A 12,503-nucleotide genomic window follows, 5' to 3' on the forward strand; every position below is an offset into this window, starting at 1 on the left:
AAAACTGGAGTGCAAACATAATTTCATGGTTTCTGGGTATCAAAAAGTGCCTTTCTAAAGCAGTTCGCTTCCTTAATTTGCTTAGGGTTGTTTTGGTGTTTGTTTTTGTTTGTTTGTTTGCTTGTTATTTTTAATCTATTTCTCTTTCACCAGTTAGTTCTCATTCATCTCCACAGAAAACTCTCACTCTTTCTGAATATACCTCTTCAGGGTTTTGCAGATGTTGTTTACATCTAACCTGCCCCTAGATCCACAAGTAATACATCCGAGTCCCAAGGCAGTCATTGAGTTTGGGTTATTGGAGGCTGTTTGGTATCTTAAAAGACTAAAAGTGAAGAATTTATCTCCATTTCCCAGGGTATATTAACTTCTGAAATGTCTAAAGGAAAACTGGACTGTCAGATGTCACTATAAATTACATTGAAGTTAATCCTGTAGAAGAGACTGGAGCCTGTTGAAGCCTGTATGACAGTAATACTGATTGAATTTGGAATCTGGATTATTTAACCAGTTGCAAATGTTTAATGCTAACTGAGCTTCTGCTAAATTTCCCTTAATGTTGCACTTCAGTCCATTTATTTTGTATATTCACTTTGCTGGCATCCAAGGGTTAGTATAAAGGTCACCCTGAAGTTCTCTCTAGACTGAGGGTTGCGCCTCTCCTCCTGATTGATGATGGTAACTCCTAGATCTTTCTTCAGTACCTAGAATAACCTCTGGTAATAACCATAGCAAACCTTGGTGTCCTAAGATACTCCTCTGAAATCTCACATATGAGACCAGTAAATCTGAGTTGCATTGCTCGGGTCAGAATTGTTATATGGGACTCTCAAACTGTTACAGAGTCACACAGAATCACAGCATGGTTTGGGTTGGAAGGAATCTTTGAAGATCATCTAGTCCAACCCCCCAACTGTTATCAGTGTTTCTCAGGTAGAGAATAAATTATGTATCCAACAAAACATATTTATGATTTAAAGCAATGTCATTTTGCCATTGGTGAGATTTTTTCATCTGAGTTAATTTTTATTATATTCCGTGACAGCAAGCTACAATATCCTTCTTTGTAGAAGAAGTATTTGGGCTATTCTGATGAAGATCCTAGAGTTGCATGCAAGTGTGTTTGGTATAAAATAATTTGTTTATTTTTAACATGAGATGTTGCTGTGGACGGCTGATTGGAGATCACCCAGGAGTAGACTGCAGCTGGCCTGTTTATCCGGCTGCCCCACACAGAGATGGTGGAGAATGGTCTGTGCAAAAACACACAAAGATGAGTCCAACGGATGCATTTGGTACAATCAATTTTCAAGATGGAGATCACACCTACCATGCCAAGGTAATAGATGCTGGGTATACATGTCTGACTTCTTTTTATAATTTCAGCATAAGAAAAACAAAAAGTGGTTTTGGGTGAATATCAGATTGTCTTAAGAGAGCAGGGGAATCTAAAAGTAAGTCAGGTTAGAGTGTGTGTATGGTATTTTTACGTTGAACTTCACTGTGATCAAGCATAGTTTGTCTTGCTGTCTGTATTGCTCACTGATGTATTTTTGTGCTATCGTGTTAGTGGTATTCTGAAAGTTCTAATCCTTCACAAAATCTTTAAGACATTAATGCTGAGAACTTTGTAAGATGTTGCAGTTTCTTCTCTTGGAGTATGTAAAGGATGTTTATTTTATCCATTATTATTTCTTCCAGTATATTAGACTCTCTTATGATAGCAATTTGGATCAGCTGTTGCACCTAATGGTTAAAGAATGGCAGATGGAGTTGCCAAAGCTAGTGATCTCTGTTCATGGAGGCATTCAAAATTTCAAGCTTCCCTCAAAGGTCAAGCAGGTTTTCAGCAAAGGATTGGTGAAGGCTGCGGAGACTACAGGAGCATGGATAATTACAGAAGGCATCAACAGCGGTAGTATAATTATTTTTCTTTGTTTCAGTCTTCCTCTGGTGTTCTTTCTCTGCATACAAGCATATACATTTAGGGCAAATATAATTAAATTTTTTGATAATTTGTGATATTTTATCACAAAATGAAACTTTTTTTTTAAGGAACAATGCATAATTCAAAGAGTGACATCACATTCCTCTGCTGTTGACAAGCATTCTGAATATTTTAAATATTTTTTTTATTAAAGAGCAGAGTATTCTGCATGTAATAAGGAACACTGATAGTAGATAACCAGAACTCATTTGCAGTCAATTTTATCTGCTTCATTAAAATGTTTAGGTTCTGAGGACTGTGACTGGTGTTTTGTTTCAAAAACGGTTTCAAGTTTTCAAACCTAAATTTAACTTGTGTCTTATAATTAAGAAAGTTTTGAATTATGGTAACCCATTAATTAGCCTATTAGTATCTGAAACTCCCTGTAGACTACTCTCAAAAACTGAGGGGGTCAGTAAGCCATGGAACTGAAACAGTTTTACTTCTTTAGCTTTTATTCAATCCGGTGACTTTACAGGAGAACTGTTCTGTGCATTTATGTAAATAATAAAGGTTTTATGGGGGTAGAAAGCATGATTAGCAACATATATGAGTATATGTATTACACATATTACAGATATGTGTTGAGTTTGAAGCATTGGTGCATTACGTCTGAGCCTTACAATTTCTGCAGTGCATGCCAAACATACAAGTGGGGGGGGTGGTTTGTTTCTGCTTAAAACACAACCATAGAATAAATTAAATGATGAGAAACTCTTTTGTTGCTGTCCTGTAGCAGGTCTCCGAAAGTAAAAGAAAAATGATGATTTAATTATCTGTTTAGGAGTGTCCAGGCATGTGGGGGATGCACTGAAAGGTCGTGCCTCACCACACCTGAGAAAGATCTGTGCTGTTGGGATTCCGCCATGGGGCATCATTGAGAACCAGAGAGATCTCATTGGAAAAGATGTGAGTTGGACACATTTTAATAGCAAAAGCCATCATGTTCAGGGAATGTTATAGCTTTCTTACATACTTTATTTTATCCTTGCTTCATTTCACTGGTTTGATATTTTTTCTCAGTAATAGAGGCTTAGATTTTACTCAGCAGTAGAATTTTGTGGCACGTTGAGGCACTGTATTTTGCTTTTTTGTATATAAATGAATAGTTTTAAAGTATTTCTCTTCTTACAGGAAATTGCCATTCCTTTTTGAAATTTCATAATTAATTAGGCAATTCTCTTGCGGTTGCAAATGATGTATTTCTATATTCATGTGATTCTGGATGAGCAATCAGGTTAATTGTATACACAAATAGGCTATTAATATGTGAGATTTTTATTAATAAACTAGAACTTTATGTGACTGCCAATGTGAGGGCACAATCTACATTACTGTCTAAAAACACTTGACAAGTAAGGTGAAATCATTCCTGATAAATGATAGTTCATGTGTTTTTAATGGGAATACACCCAGGAAAAATATGCCATTGTGTTTCGACTGTTGCAAAGAAAAGCAGGCAGTGACTCTGCCTAAGGACTGCAAGCCTTATCAGAAATGCTTTCTATGGTATTAATTGTGGGTTTGTTGCTGTTAAGAATCAATTGAAAACCTGTGTTTGAGTAGAGCAGCAAAAAGCATGATGGAGGCTTTCAGAAGATCACAATATGATGAAGAAATACATACAAGCGAGGTAACACAAATGATGATACTTTGTTGGTTTCTTTGAAGATCTTTTTATTTTGCTTTTCTTAGGTAGTTTGCCTGTACCAGACTCTTGGTAATCCACTCAGCAAGCTAAGTACCCTCAACAGCATGCATTCTCATTTTCTAATGGCAGATGATGGGACAGTAGGCAAGTATGGGAATGAAATGATGCTAAGGAGGAATTTGGAGAAGTACATATCACTTCAAAAAATACACACAAGTGAGTACTGCTGTGGTCAGCTTTATGACAGTAAAACCTGCCCTAAAAGTTGTGGAAGTACTTGACATTCCGTGTTACATCTTGTACATCTTCATTTGCCATAGATTTCACTGAGGTCGAAAGTTAGTAATTGCACGTGTCTTGAACTCTGAATATCAGGAAAATGAAAAGAACAGCATTTTTATAAAGCTTTATGCATTTGGGCTAACTTGCATTTTGGTTTCTCAGTTGTAGAGACACCTAAATGACTCAGATTTTTTAGTAAGTATTCATCATTTACTCACTTCACAGTTTTGTGTGGTCTCTATATCAGCACTAGATAGTTTCCCAGTATTTTGCCAGGTGGAAAAATTGTCACATTCAGTGGAATTTGAATCCTCCTTTGCCTGTTCATTACTTTTATCCTCATCACTCTTCTGTATTGCAAGCCTGTGACCTCCTCATGTACAGAAACAAAGACTGGTTGCGAAAGGAATACCTTCAGCCAATGTTTGTTTGTCAGATTGTGTAACTTCCATTGTTTGCCTATACAGTAACTTAGTTATGGTATAGAAATCATGAATGAAATATTTATTACATAGACAAGTATTTCTTTTTATGCACTAGATTGTATAAATTATTTGTGGAAGTTCACTCTTACCTAGATTTACTGCTACTACCAGTCTAATAGATTTAAATCTAGATTTAAATCTTCAGTTATGTTAAAAAGACATTAGCAGAGCTATGTTGAATCCTTGTTTCCTTTATCTTCTCACATTATAGTATTTACAAACTTAGAAACTTACCCAATTTTTAATGTGTTCATATTTAGAGCTTCTTAATCACCCTCTTATCTTTTCTTGCTATGAATTTTTGCAAGTCAGACTTTCTGTTGTTTTTCCATTTCTATTGGATCTTATTTGAAATTTATTTCTGATTGTTAAAAAAAACACCCTGCTACTGTAAAACTTGAGAAAGTGTGTAAAGAAGTGCCTGATTACTTTTCTATGTGTGTAGCTAAACAAATTAATATTGACGACATTTCACATGCCGTCAATGTCCTTGTGTGTGAGGGCTATTGTAAAGGGCAGAGGGATATTCTGAAGGATGCTTCTTCTTTCCAGTGCTAGGGCTACTTACAATTTCACCAGGAGGTTTTCATGGTCTTTTTGATCTGGTTGCAGAAGTTCTGTGAAAGTCTTAAAAAGTACAAGTCAAATTAGACATATTGAAAGCACGATTTCCTCTCCACTAAACCATGTGTGAGACTCCTTCATGAGTATTTATTTACAAGATGTTCTGATTTCTTTGTGTGACTGAGACCTGCTTGTAACTGGTTAGGTGTGTTTTGAAACAGGAATGGGCCAAGGTGTACCCGTAGTTGGGTTGGTGGTGGAAGGAGGCCCCAATGTGATCCTAATGGTGTGGGAGTACGTGAGGGCCAGCCCAGCTGTCCCTGTGGTGGTCTATGAGGGCACTGGCAGAGCTGCAGATATCCTGGCTTTTACCCACAAACACATGGGTGATACGGGGTGAGTAGTGGCATAATGCTCCTCCTGCTTGGTCTGTTGTATTGGGAGGGACCTGAAAATGCCTGTCTCAAAACTGCTGAGATAATTTCTAATGCTTCTAGTAATGACCCCGCCATGGTCTTTTGCTGGCTTTTACTTCTGTGAAGTGAGAGCAGAGTTTCTTCCTTCCCTGCTTCAAACTAGCGCTGAAAGAATTATTCTGCCAAATTTACTAAGGCTTTTTTGAAGAGGAAAAAGAATCTGCATCTAGCTCTTTTGAGTTATTATAAAGTTTCTCACCTTTGGCAAGGGACACTGCTGGGTGACCCCAGAGTGCCTGCTTGGGTTTTGACTCAGTCCTTTCTCCTGCCATCAGTATTGTGTAAGTGGGCTTGGATTTGGGTTGCACAAAGCTTTTGAGACTCAGGCTGGGGCAGGAGAAGGACTAAGGTTCCTTGGCTTTGGCTTTGGTTTACCTGGTGGTAACCCAGATCTGTCATCCTCGTCTAGGTGTAACTCTTTATGTTACCTCCAGTGCAGCCTCAGCTGCAGACTGTGTTAAACCTACCTTGATGAAAATTTTATGTCCAAAATGGAAATGTATATATATATATTTGTATAGCAAATTAATATTTTTGTGAAGGTTTTTCAAAACCAAAAGAGCTTTTTAAATAAAAAATCAAATTTTAAAAAGGTGGCCTGGGCTCGTTCCAATGAAAAAAAATGAACAATTTAATAAACTTCATATCCTAATTGTTTATTTATTATAATTTCTAAATATTCTTTTGGGAGGGTGGTATTTTTCCCTAGTGTGTTGTATTGAGAGCTTTTTTCTTTGCTTGCTCTTTCTTCCGTATTTTTGATCTTTAAAAAAAAAAATCCTGCCATTTCAAAAGAAGAGGAAAATATGGACAGAAAGGTTAACAGAAAGATAAATGAGGGGAAAAAAGATGGGAGAGGTGTGAAGCCTAATGAACAAATAATGAAGAAGTTAATTTTATCCCTATATAATTATTGAAAGAAAGAAAAAGTTTTCTAAACTTTTAGTGATTTTTATCTCTATATTCACAGACAATCCTTTGAAAATTGTTAACCTTTTCATTTGTCCTGTTTCCAATAGTATATATGCATGGTCAGAACTAATGCCTGTGTGAGTAATAATTTACGTTATGAGACGCCTTTGCTTTGTGTTGTTGAAAGAAGGCAGGAATATGTCAACAGAGAAGTAGAAATAAAAGAGATTTCTCATATGTCTCTGCTTAGCACAAGTTTCATCTTTTGCTGAGGTGTCATTTGGGCTGGTAAGAAGTAGCTAAATATATACTTATTCTTGCTTCCATATTTGTTTTTCAGGGAGCTGCGCCCTCAAGTGAAGGAGGAGGTCTTAGTGATGATTCAAAACACATTTAGCTTGGGGCAGAAACAGTCCAGTCATCTATTTCACATTTTGATGGAATGCATGGAGCACAGAGAGTCCGTGAGTGGGGTTCACGCTCTGAGTTTAGGACTTCTTCATTTGTTGTTACACTTTTTGCTCTTTCTGTGCTGGGTTGATGTGGGCACAGCAGTTGTAGAAGTAATAGTGTTATTTTGAATATAAAGATTACACAAAGGTGTCTGTGCTAATTTATATAGTGTAGCTCCACAGAACTTGTTTAGTTAACTTCTCAAGTCTCAGTGGTTGCTTGTGAAATGACAGCCTTTCTGATTTTAGTAAAAGGCCAGACATCTTTGGTTTTGCAGGAAGGATCAAATAGTTCCTACTTTTTTTCTTCTCTAGTAGTGTCTTATTTGTAATTTAGAAATTTTTTGCATCCATTCTTCTACTCATAACAGAATTGTGCTAGAACTTGTCTCTGACTATTGAAATATACTTCTGAAATGTGCTGGCATGTTTAGCGGCTCAGGTGCTCTTTTGCAAGTAGAATCATAGAATCACAGAATGGTTTGGGCTGGAAAGGACCTTAAAGATCATCTAGTTCCAACCCCCCTCCCATGGGCTGGGACACCTTCCACTAGATCAGGTTGCTCAAAGCCCCATTCAACCTGGCCTTGAACACTTCCAGCAATGGGGCATCCACAACTTCTCTGGGCAACCTGTTCCAGTGCCTCACCACCCTCACAGTAAAGAATTTCTTCCTAATATCTAATCTAAATCTACCCTCTTTCTGTTTAAAGCCATTACCTCTCATCCTGTCACCACAATCCATGATAAAGAGTCCCTCTCTAGCTTTCTTGTAGGCCCTGTTTAAGTACTGGAAGGCTGCTATAAGGTTTTCCTGGAGCCTCCTCTCCTCTAGGTTAAACAACCCCAGCTCTCTCAGCCTGTCCTCACAGGGAAGGTGCACCAGCCCCCTGATCATCTTCGTGGTCCTCCTCTGGACACGCTTGAGCAGGTCCGTGTCTTTCTTATGTTGGGGGCCCCAGAACTGAGCACAGTACTCCAGGTGGGGTCCTATGAGAGCAGAGTAGAGGGGTAGAATCACCTTCTTTGACCTGCTGGTCACACTTCTTTTGATGCAGCCCAGATGCGATTGGCTTTCTGGGCTGTGAGTGCACATTGCCGGCTTATGTCCAGTTTTTCATCCACCAGTACCCCCAAGTCCTTCTCCTCAAGGCTGCTTTCAATCCACTCGTCGCCCAGCCTGTATCCATGTTTGGGATTGCCCCGACCCATGTGCAGAACCTTACACTTGGCCTTGTTGAACTTCATGGGGTTCACATGGGTGCACCTCTCTAGCCTGTCAGGGTCCCTCTGGATGGCATCCCTTCCCTCTATCAACCACACCACTCAGCTTGGTGTCATCCACAGACTTGCTGAGGGTGCACTCAATCCCACTGTCCATGTCCCCAGCAAAGATGTTAAATAATACTGGTCCCAATATGGACCCCTGAGGGACACCAGTCGTCACCACTCTCCACCCAGACATTGAGCCTTTGATCACAACTCTTTGAGTGCGACCATCCAGCCAATTCCTTATCCACCTAGTGGTCCACCTGTCAAATCCATGTCTCTCCATTTTAGAGACAAGGGTGTTGTGTGGGACAGTATCAAATGCTTTGGACAAGTCCAGGTAGATGACATCAGTCACTCTTCCTTTATCCATCAACGCTGTAACCCTGTCATAGAAGGCCACCAAATTTGTCAGGCACAATTTGCCCTTAGTGAAGCCATGCTGGCTGTCACAAATCACTGCACTGTTTTCCATGTGCCTTAGCATACTTTCCAAGAGGATCTTCTCCATGATCTTGCCAGGCACAGAGAGAGAGACTGACCAGCCTGTAGTTCCCCAGGTCTTCCTTTTTAGCCTTTTTAAAAATGGGGGTTATGTTTCCCCTTTTCCAGTCAGTGGGAACTTCACCAGTCTGCCACGACTTTTCAAATATGATGGAGTACCAAGTATTTGTTATGGGAGTAATGAAAATTGTAGCAATGATCACTAAAATGGAAACTACCCAATATTTTTTTATTATTTTTTGTTTTACTTTATTTGAGTGTCTGTTTTCTAGTTGAAAACTGAGTAGGTAGCAACCATGTTGCATTTTTATATTTCTCAGCTTTAAAGGCTAATCAAAAGGAAATAGACTCATGTTGTTATGCAGTAGTTTGCCTGGGAGATGCCAGTTTGCCTGGGATGCCATTGCATTAAAAAGCAAAATGGTACATTTTCTGTCTGAAACAAAGGAAAATCACGTCTGGACCTTTGCCATTGTTTGTGTTGAAATGTGTATGATTTAATCTACCACAGCCCTTACCAAGAAGAAATAACTGCAGACTTCTCTGCCTCACCTCAAATAGTATACTTCTGCAATTCTAACAGATAACCATATTTGATGCGGAGTCAGAAGATCAGCAGGACATTGATTTGGCAATTCTGACTGCACTCTTGAAAGGTACCTATCTAAAAGTATGACCTGTTTTCATCTGACATACAGTCCCATTGGCTTACCTTTTCAAAGCAAAGGAGTAACATCAATGTGTGAAAACTGCTAGGTCCTTTGCTTGTTTCCTAGGTACAAATATGTCTGCTTCTGATCAGCTAGATTTGGCGTTGGCCTGGAACCGGCTAGATATTGCCAAGAAACACATATTGGTTTATGGACAGCACTGGAAGGTATTATTATCTTTTAGTTTTCAGAGTGGCTTTACACTTTATTATGATGAACTAATTTTCATATCATTCATGATTTGATTCATGATTTCATATCATTCATTATTTCAAATAATTTAATGATTTACATTTGTCAGGCTTTAATTAAGGAATAGTCTGATGCTTGGGGTCAGTCTTCTGGAGTAATCATCTTGGATTTTGGAGAGGCCTTATTCTTAAAAATGCAAAGTATTCAACTGCAGAGTGCATCATATGAAAAATCAAACACATTTGTTTCCCCAGAGAAGAACTCATATCTAAAATTCTTGTAGTTTTTGCTGCTAGCTTTTCCAAATAGTTTCAGTGGTCCTTCTGGATGTGCATTCCTCAAGCCTGTGTTGACAATCATTGGTGATCAACAATATTTCATTGTAGCCCAGAGTACTCTTTTCTCCAGGGGAGTAAACTCCAAAGGAGTGTTGCCTCTATTTTCCTAGCTCTAGACAGCAATACAGAAATCATGGTCCTTTATGGTGTTACCATGTAAAAAAAAGTCAAATTAACTATGGTAACATGGCATCATGACATTATTTCAGATACTGTTTCATAGGAATAGCTACAATCAATGCAAGCCATGATTTAGACCTACATTAACTATATGCGTGTGAAAGAACATACAGCAGCAATTGAATCAGTCTTATAAAATGTGTTTTTCAGGTTTTCAGATGTAATCCGGTATTTAAGTATAAGCCTCCCTAAGTGAGATTTTATGTACATACTATGATTTTTATAGATAATGAATATAAAACTGTATGTGCCTCAACACATGCTATTCCCATTTGTTATATGAGTAAATATTTTCTTCAGTAAATTATATCTGATGCTCCCAGAAGTACTTTTTAAGTTTTCCCTTCCAAGAATTACAAGATTGATTTTTCCAGTCCCGAGTGCCTTTTCCTCTTTACAATGTAAATTTTGGAAAATCGACAGTGAGTATATTTTTTTTTTGAGTGACCGTAGCTGGTTGTTTGACACAACAAAGGAGCTGAATTTATTGATTGTCAGTCTGTATTTTCCTCTGGTGTATAAGGCTGAATACATAGAGGACTATGCCTGAGATGTCTACAATTGGGCATCCATTAATTAAAGGATTTTTTGTTGTTGTTGTTACGTCTTTGGGCTCAGTTCACTATCTGTGAAGTGGAGATGATCATGTCATGTTCTTGCACAAAACCTGGTAAAAATAAATGGCGTCAAATGCCCACTGAAAGGCAAAGAAGGAAATTGCTGATTTCATTTTCAGGATTTGAACGGTGTGTGAATAATAAGGGATGTGCCAAGCCTGGAACAATAAAGTTAGAACAAAGTGTTAAAGAGCTCCCTGCTAAGAGAGCATCATTCACTCTGTAAACTGAGTAAGAGTAAGCTCTCTGGGGAAACATAGTGTATGATTGAGCAATGAATAATTGTACCATTATTCATGGTAATGAATTATCTGATAACTTTTGAGTGTTTGACTGCGTAACCTTAACAGTGTTTCTGTCCAACAGGCTTTTGTTTTTATGGAATATAAAAAAAAAATTTGTATACACAACCACATGTGCATATTTTTGCCTTTATGATTTTTTTTTACAATACCCTGTTATGTTTTGACTCTATGAAGAAAATGTGTTTTTCCTATGTCTTCTTTCATTGTTTTATAGCACATACATTTTTTTATTTGTGTTTGTTTAGTTTTTTGCCTTCAACAACTCTTCTGTGAACTGTTGATAAGCTTTATTGAAGCACATCTGTGTAAGATATTAAAGAAAGGGGGACACCATCTATCTTACTGCTTGAAATTCTGTACTGTTGGAGTAAGAGAGTAACATTATGCTTTTGCCATTTTTATCAGTGAAGATATATGTTGGCAAGGCCTGTGAGTCTGCATCATTCCTTTGCGTTTGTATGAGAAGTGTGGCAGGTGAAACTTGCTTTGACTGGTGAATTAATATAAATGATATAGTAATAGAATCATAGAGCCATAGAATAGAATCATAGAATCATTTATGTTGGAAAAGACTTTTAAGATCATTGAGTCCAACCATAAACCTAACACTACCAAGTCTACCGCTAAACCGTGTCCCTAAGTGCCACATCTACATGCCTCTTAAATACCTCCAGCGGTGGTGACTCAACCGCTTCCCTGGGCAGCCTGTTCCAATGCTTGATAACTGTTTCAGTGCAGAAACTTTTCCTAATGTCCAATCTAAACCTCCCCTGGAGCAACTTGAGGCCATTTCCTCTCATCCTGTCACTTGTTACCTGGGAGAAGAGACCGACCACCACGTTTCTACAACCTCCTTTCAGGTAGTTGTAGAGAGCAATAAGGTCTCCCCTCAGCCTCCTTTTCTCCAGGCTAAACAACCCCAGTTCCCTCAGCTGCTCCTCATCAGACTTCTGCTCTAGACCCTTCACCAGCTTTGTGGCTTTTCTTTGGACACGCTCCAGTACCTCAATGTCTCTCTTGTAGTGAGGAGCCCAAAACTGAACACAGTATTCAAGGTGTGGCCTCACCATTGCTGAGTACAGGGGAGTGATCCTTTCCCTAGTCCTGCTGGCCACACTATTTCTGGTGCAAGCCAGGATGCTATTGGCCTTCTTGGCCACCTGCGCACACTGCCAGCTCATATTGAGCCAGCTGTTGACCAACACCACCAGGTCCTTTTCCGCCAGGCAGCTTTCCAGCCGCTCTTCCCCAAGCCTGTAGTGTTGCATGGGGTTGTTGTGACCCAAGTGCAGGACCTGGCACTTAGCCTTGTTGAATCTCATACAGTTGGCCTCGGCCCATCAATCCAGCCTGTCCAGGTCCCTCTGTAGAGCCCTCCTACCCTCAAGCACATCAACACTCCCACCCAGCTTGGTGTTGTCTGCAAACTTACTGAGGGTGCACTCGATCCCTTCGTCCAGAGCATTGATAGGGATATTAAACAGAACTGGCCCCAGTACTGAGCCCTGGGGAACACCGCTTGTGACCAGCTGCCAACTGGATTTAACTCCATTCACCACAACTCTTTGACTCTTTGGGC

General features: G+C 39.0%; 2 protein-coding genes across 2 annotated transcripts in view; both read left to right on the plus strand.

Moving 5' to 3' along the window:
* The first annotated feature begins 1,209 nt into the window (after positions 1-1,209).
* LOC140650519 (transient receptor potential cation channel subfamily M member 6-like) lies at positions 1,210-5,369 on the plus strand. The gene is made up of 5 exons (XM_072858908.1): positions 1,210-1,339; positions 1,702-1,915; positions 2,772-2,896; positions 3,683-3,854; positions 5,191-5,369. The coding sequence occupies exons 1-5, from the start codon at positions 1,274-1,276 to the stop codon at positions 5,367-5,369; spliced, it is 756 nt and encodes a 251-aa protein (XP_072715009.1). The 5' UTR covers positions 1,210-1,273.
* A 3,997-nt stretch (positions 5,370-9,366) lies between these two features.
* The window catches only part of TRPM6 (transient receptor potential cation channel subfamily M member 6), a 55,621-nt gene continuing 52,484 nt past the window's right edge, over positions 9,367-12,503 (plus strand). Inside the window, 1 exon segment of the mRNA XM_072860933.1 lies at positions 9,367-9,459. Coding sequence (XP_072717034.1) covers positions 9,367-9,459 — 93 coding nt within the window.

The sequence above is a fragment of the Ciconia boyciana genome, chromosome 4, assembly GCF_034638445.1.
Source record: "Ciconia boyciana chromosome 4, ASM3463844v1, whole genome shotgun sequence".
NCBI lineage: Eukaryota > Metazoa > Chordata > Aves > Ciconiiformes > Ciconiidae > Ciconia > Ciconia boyciana.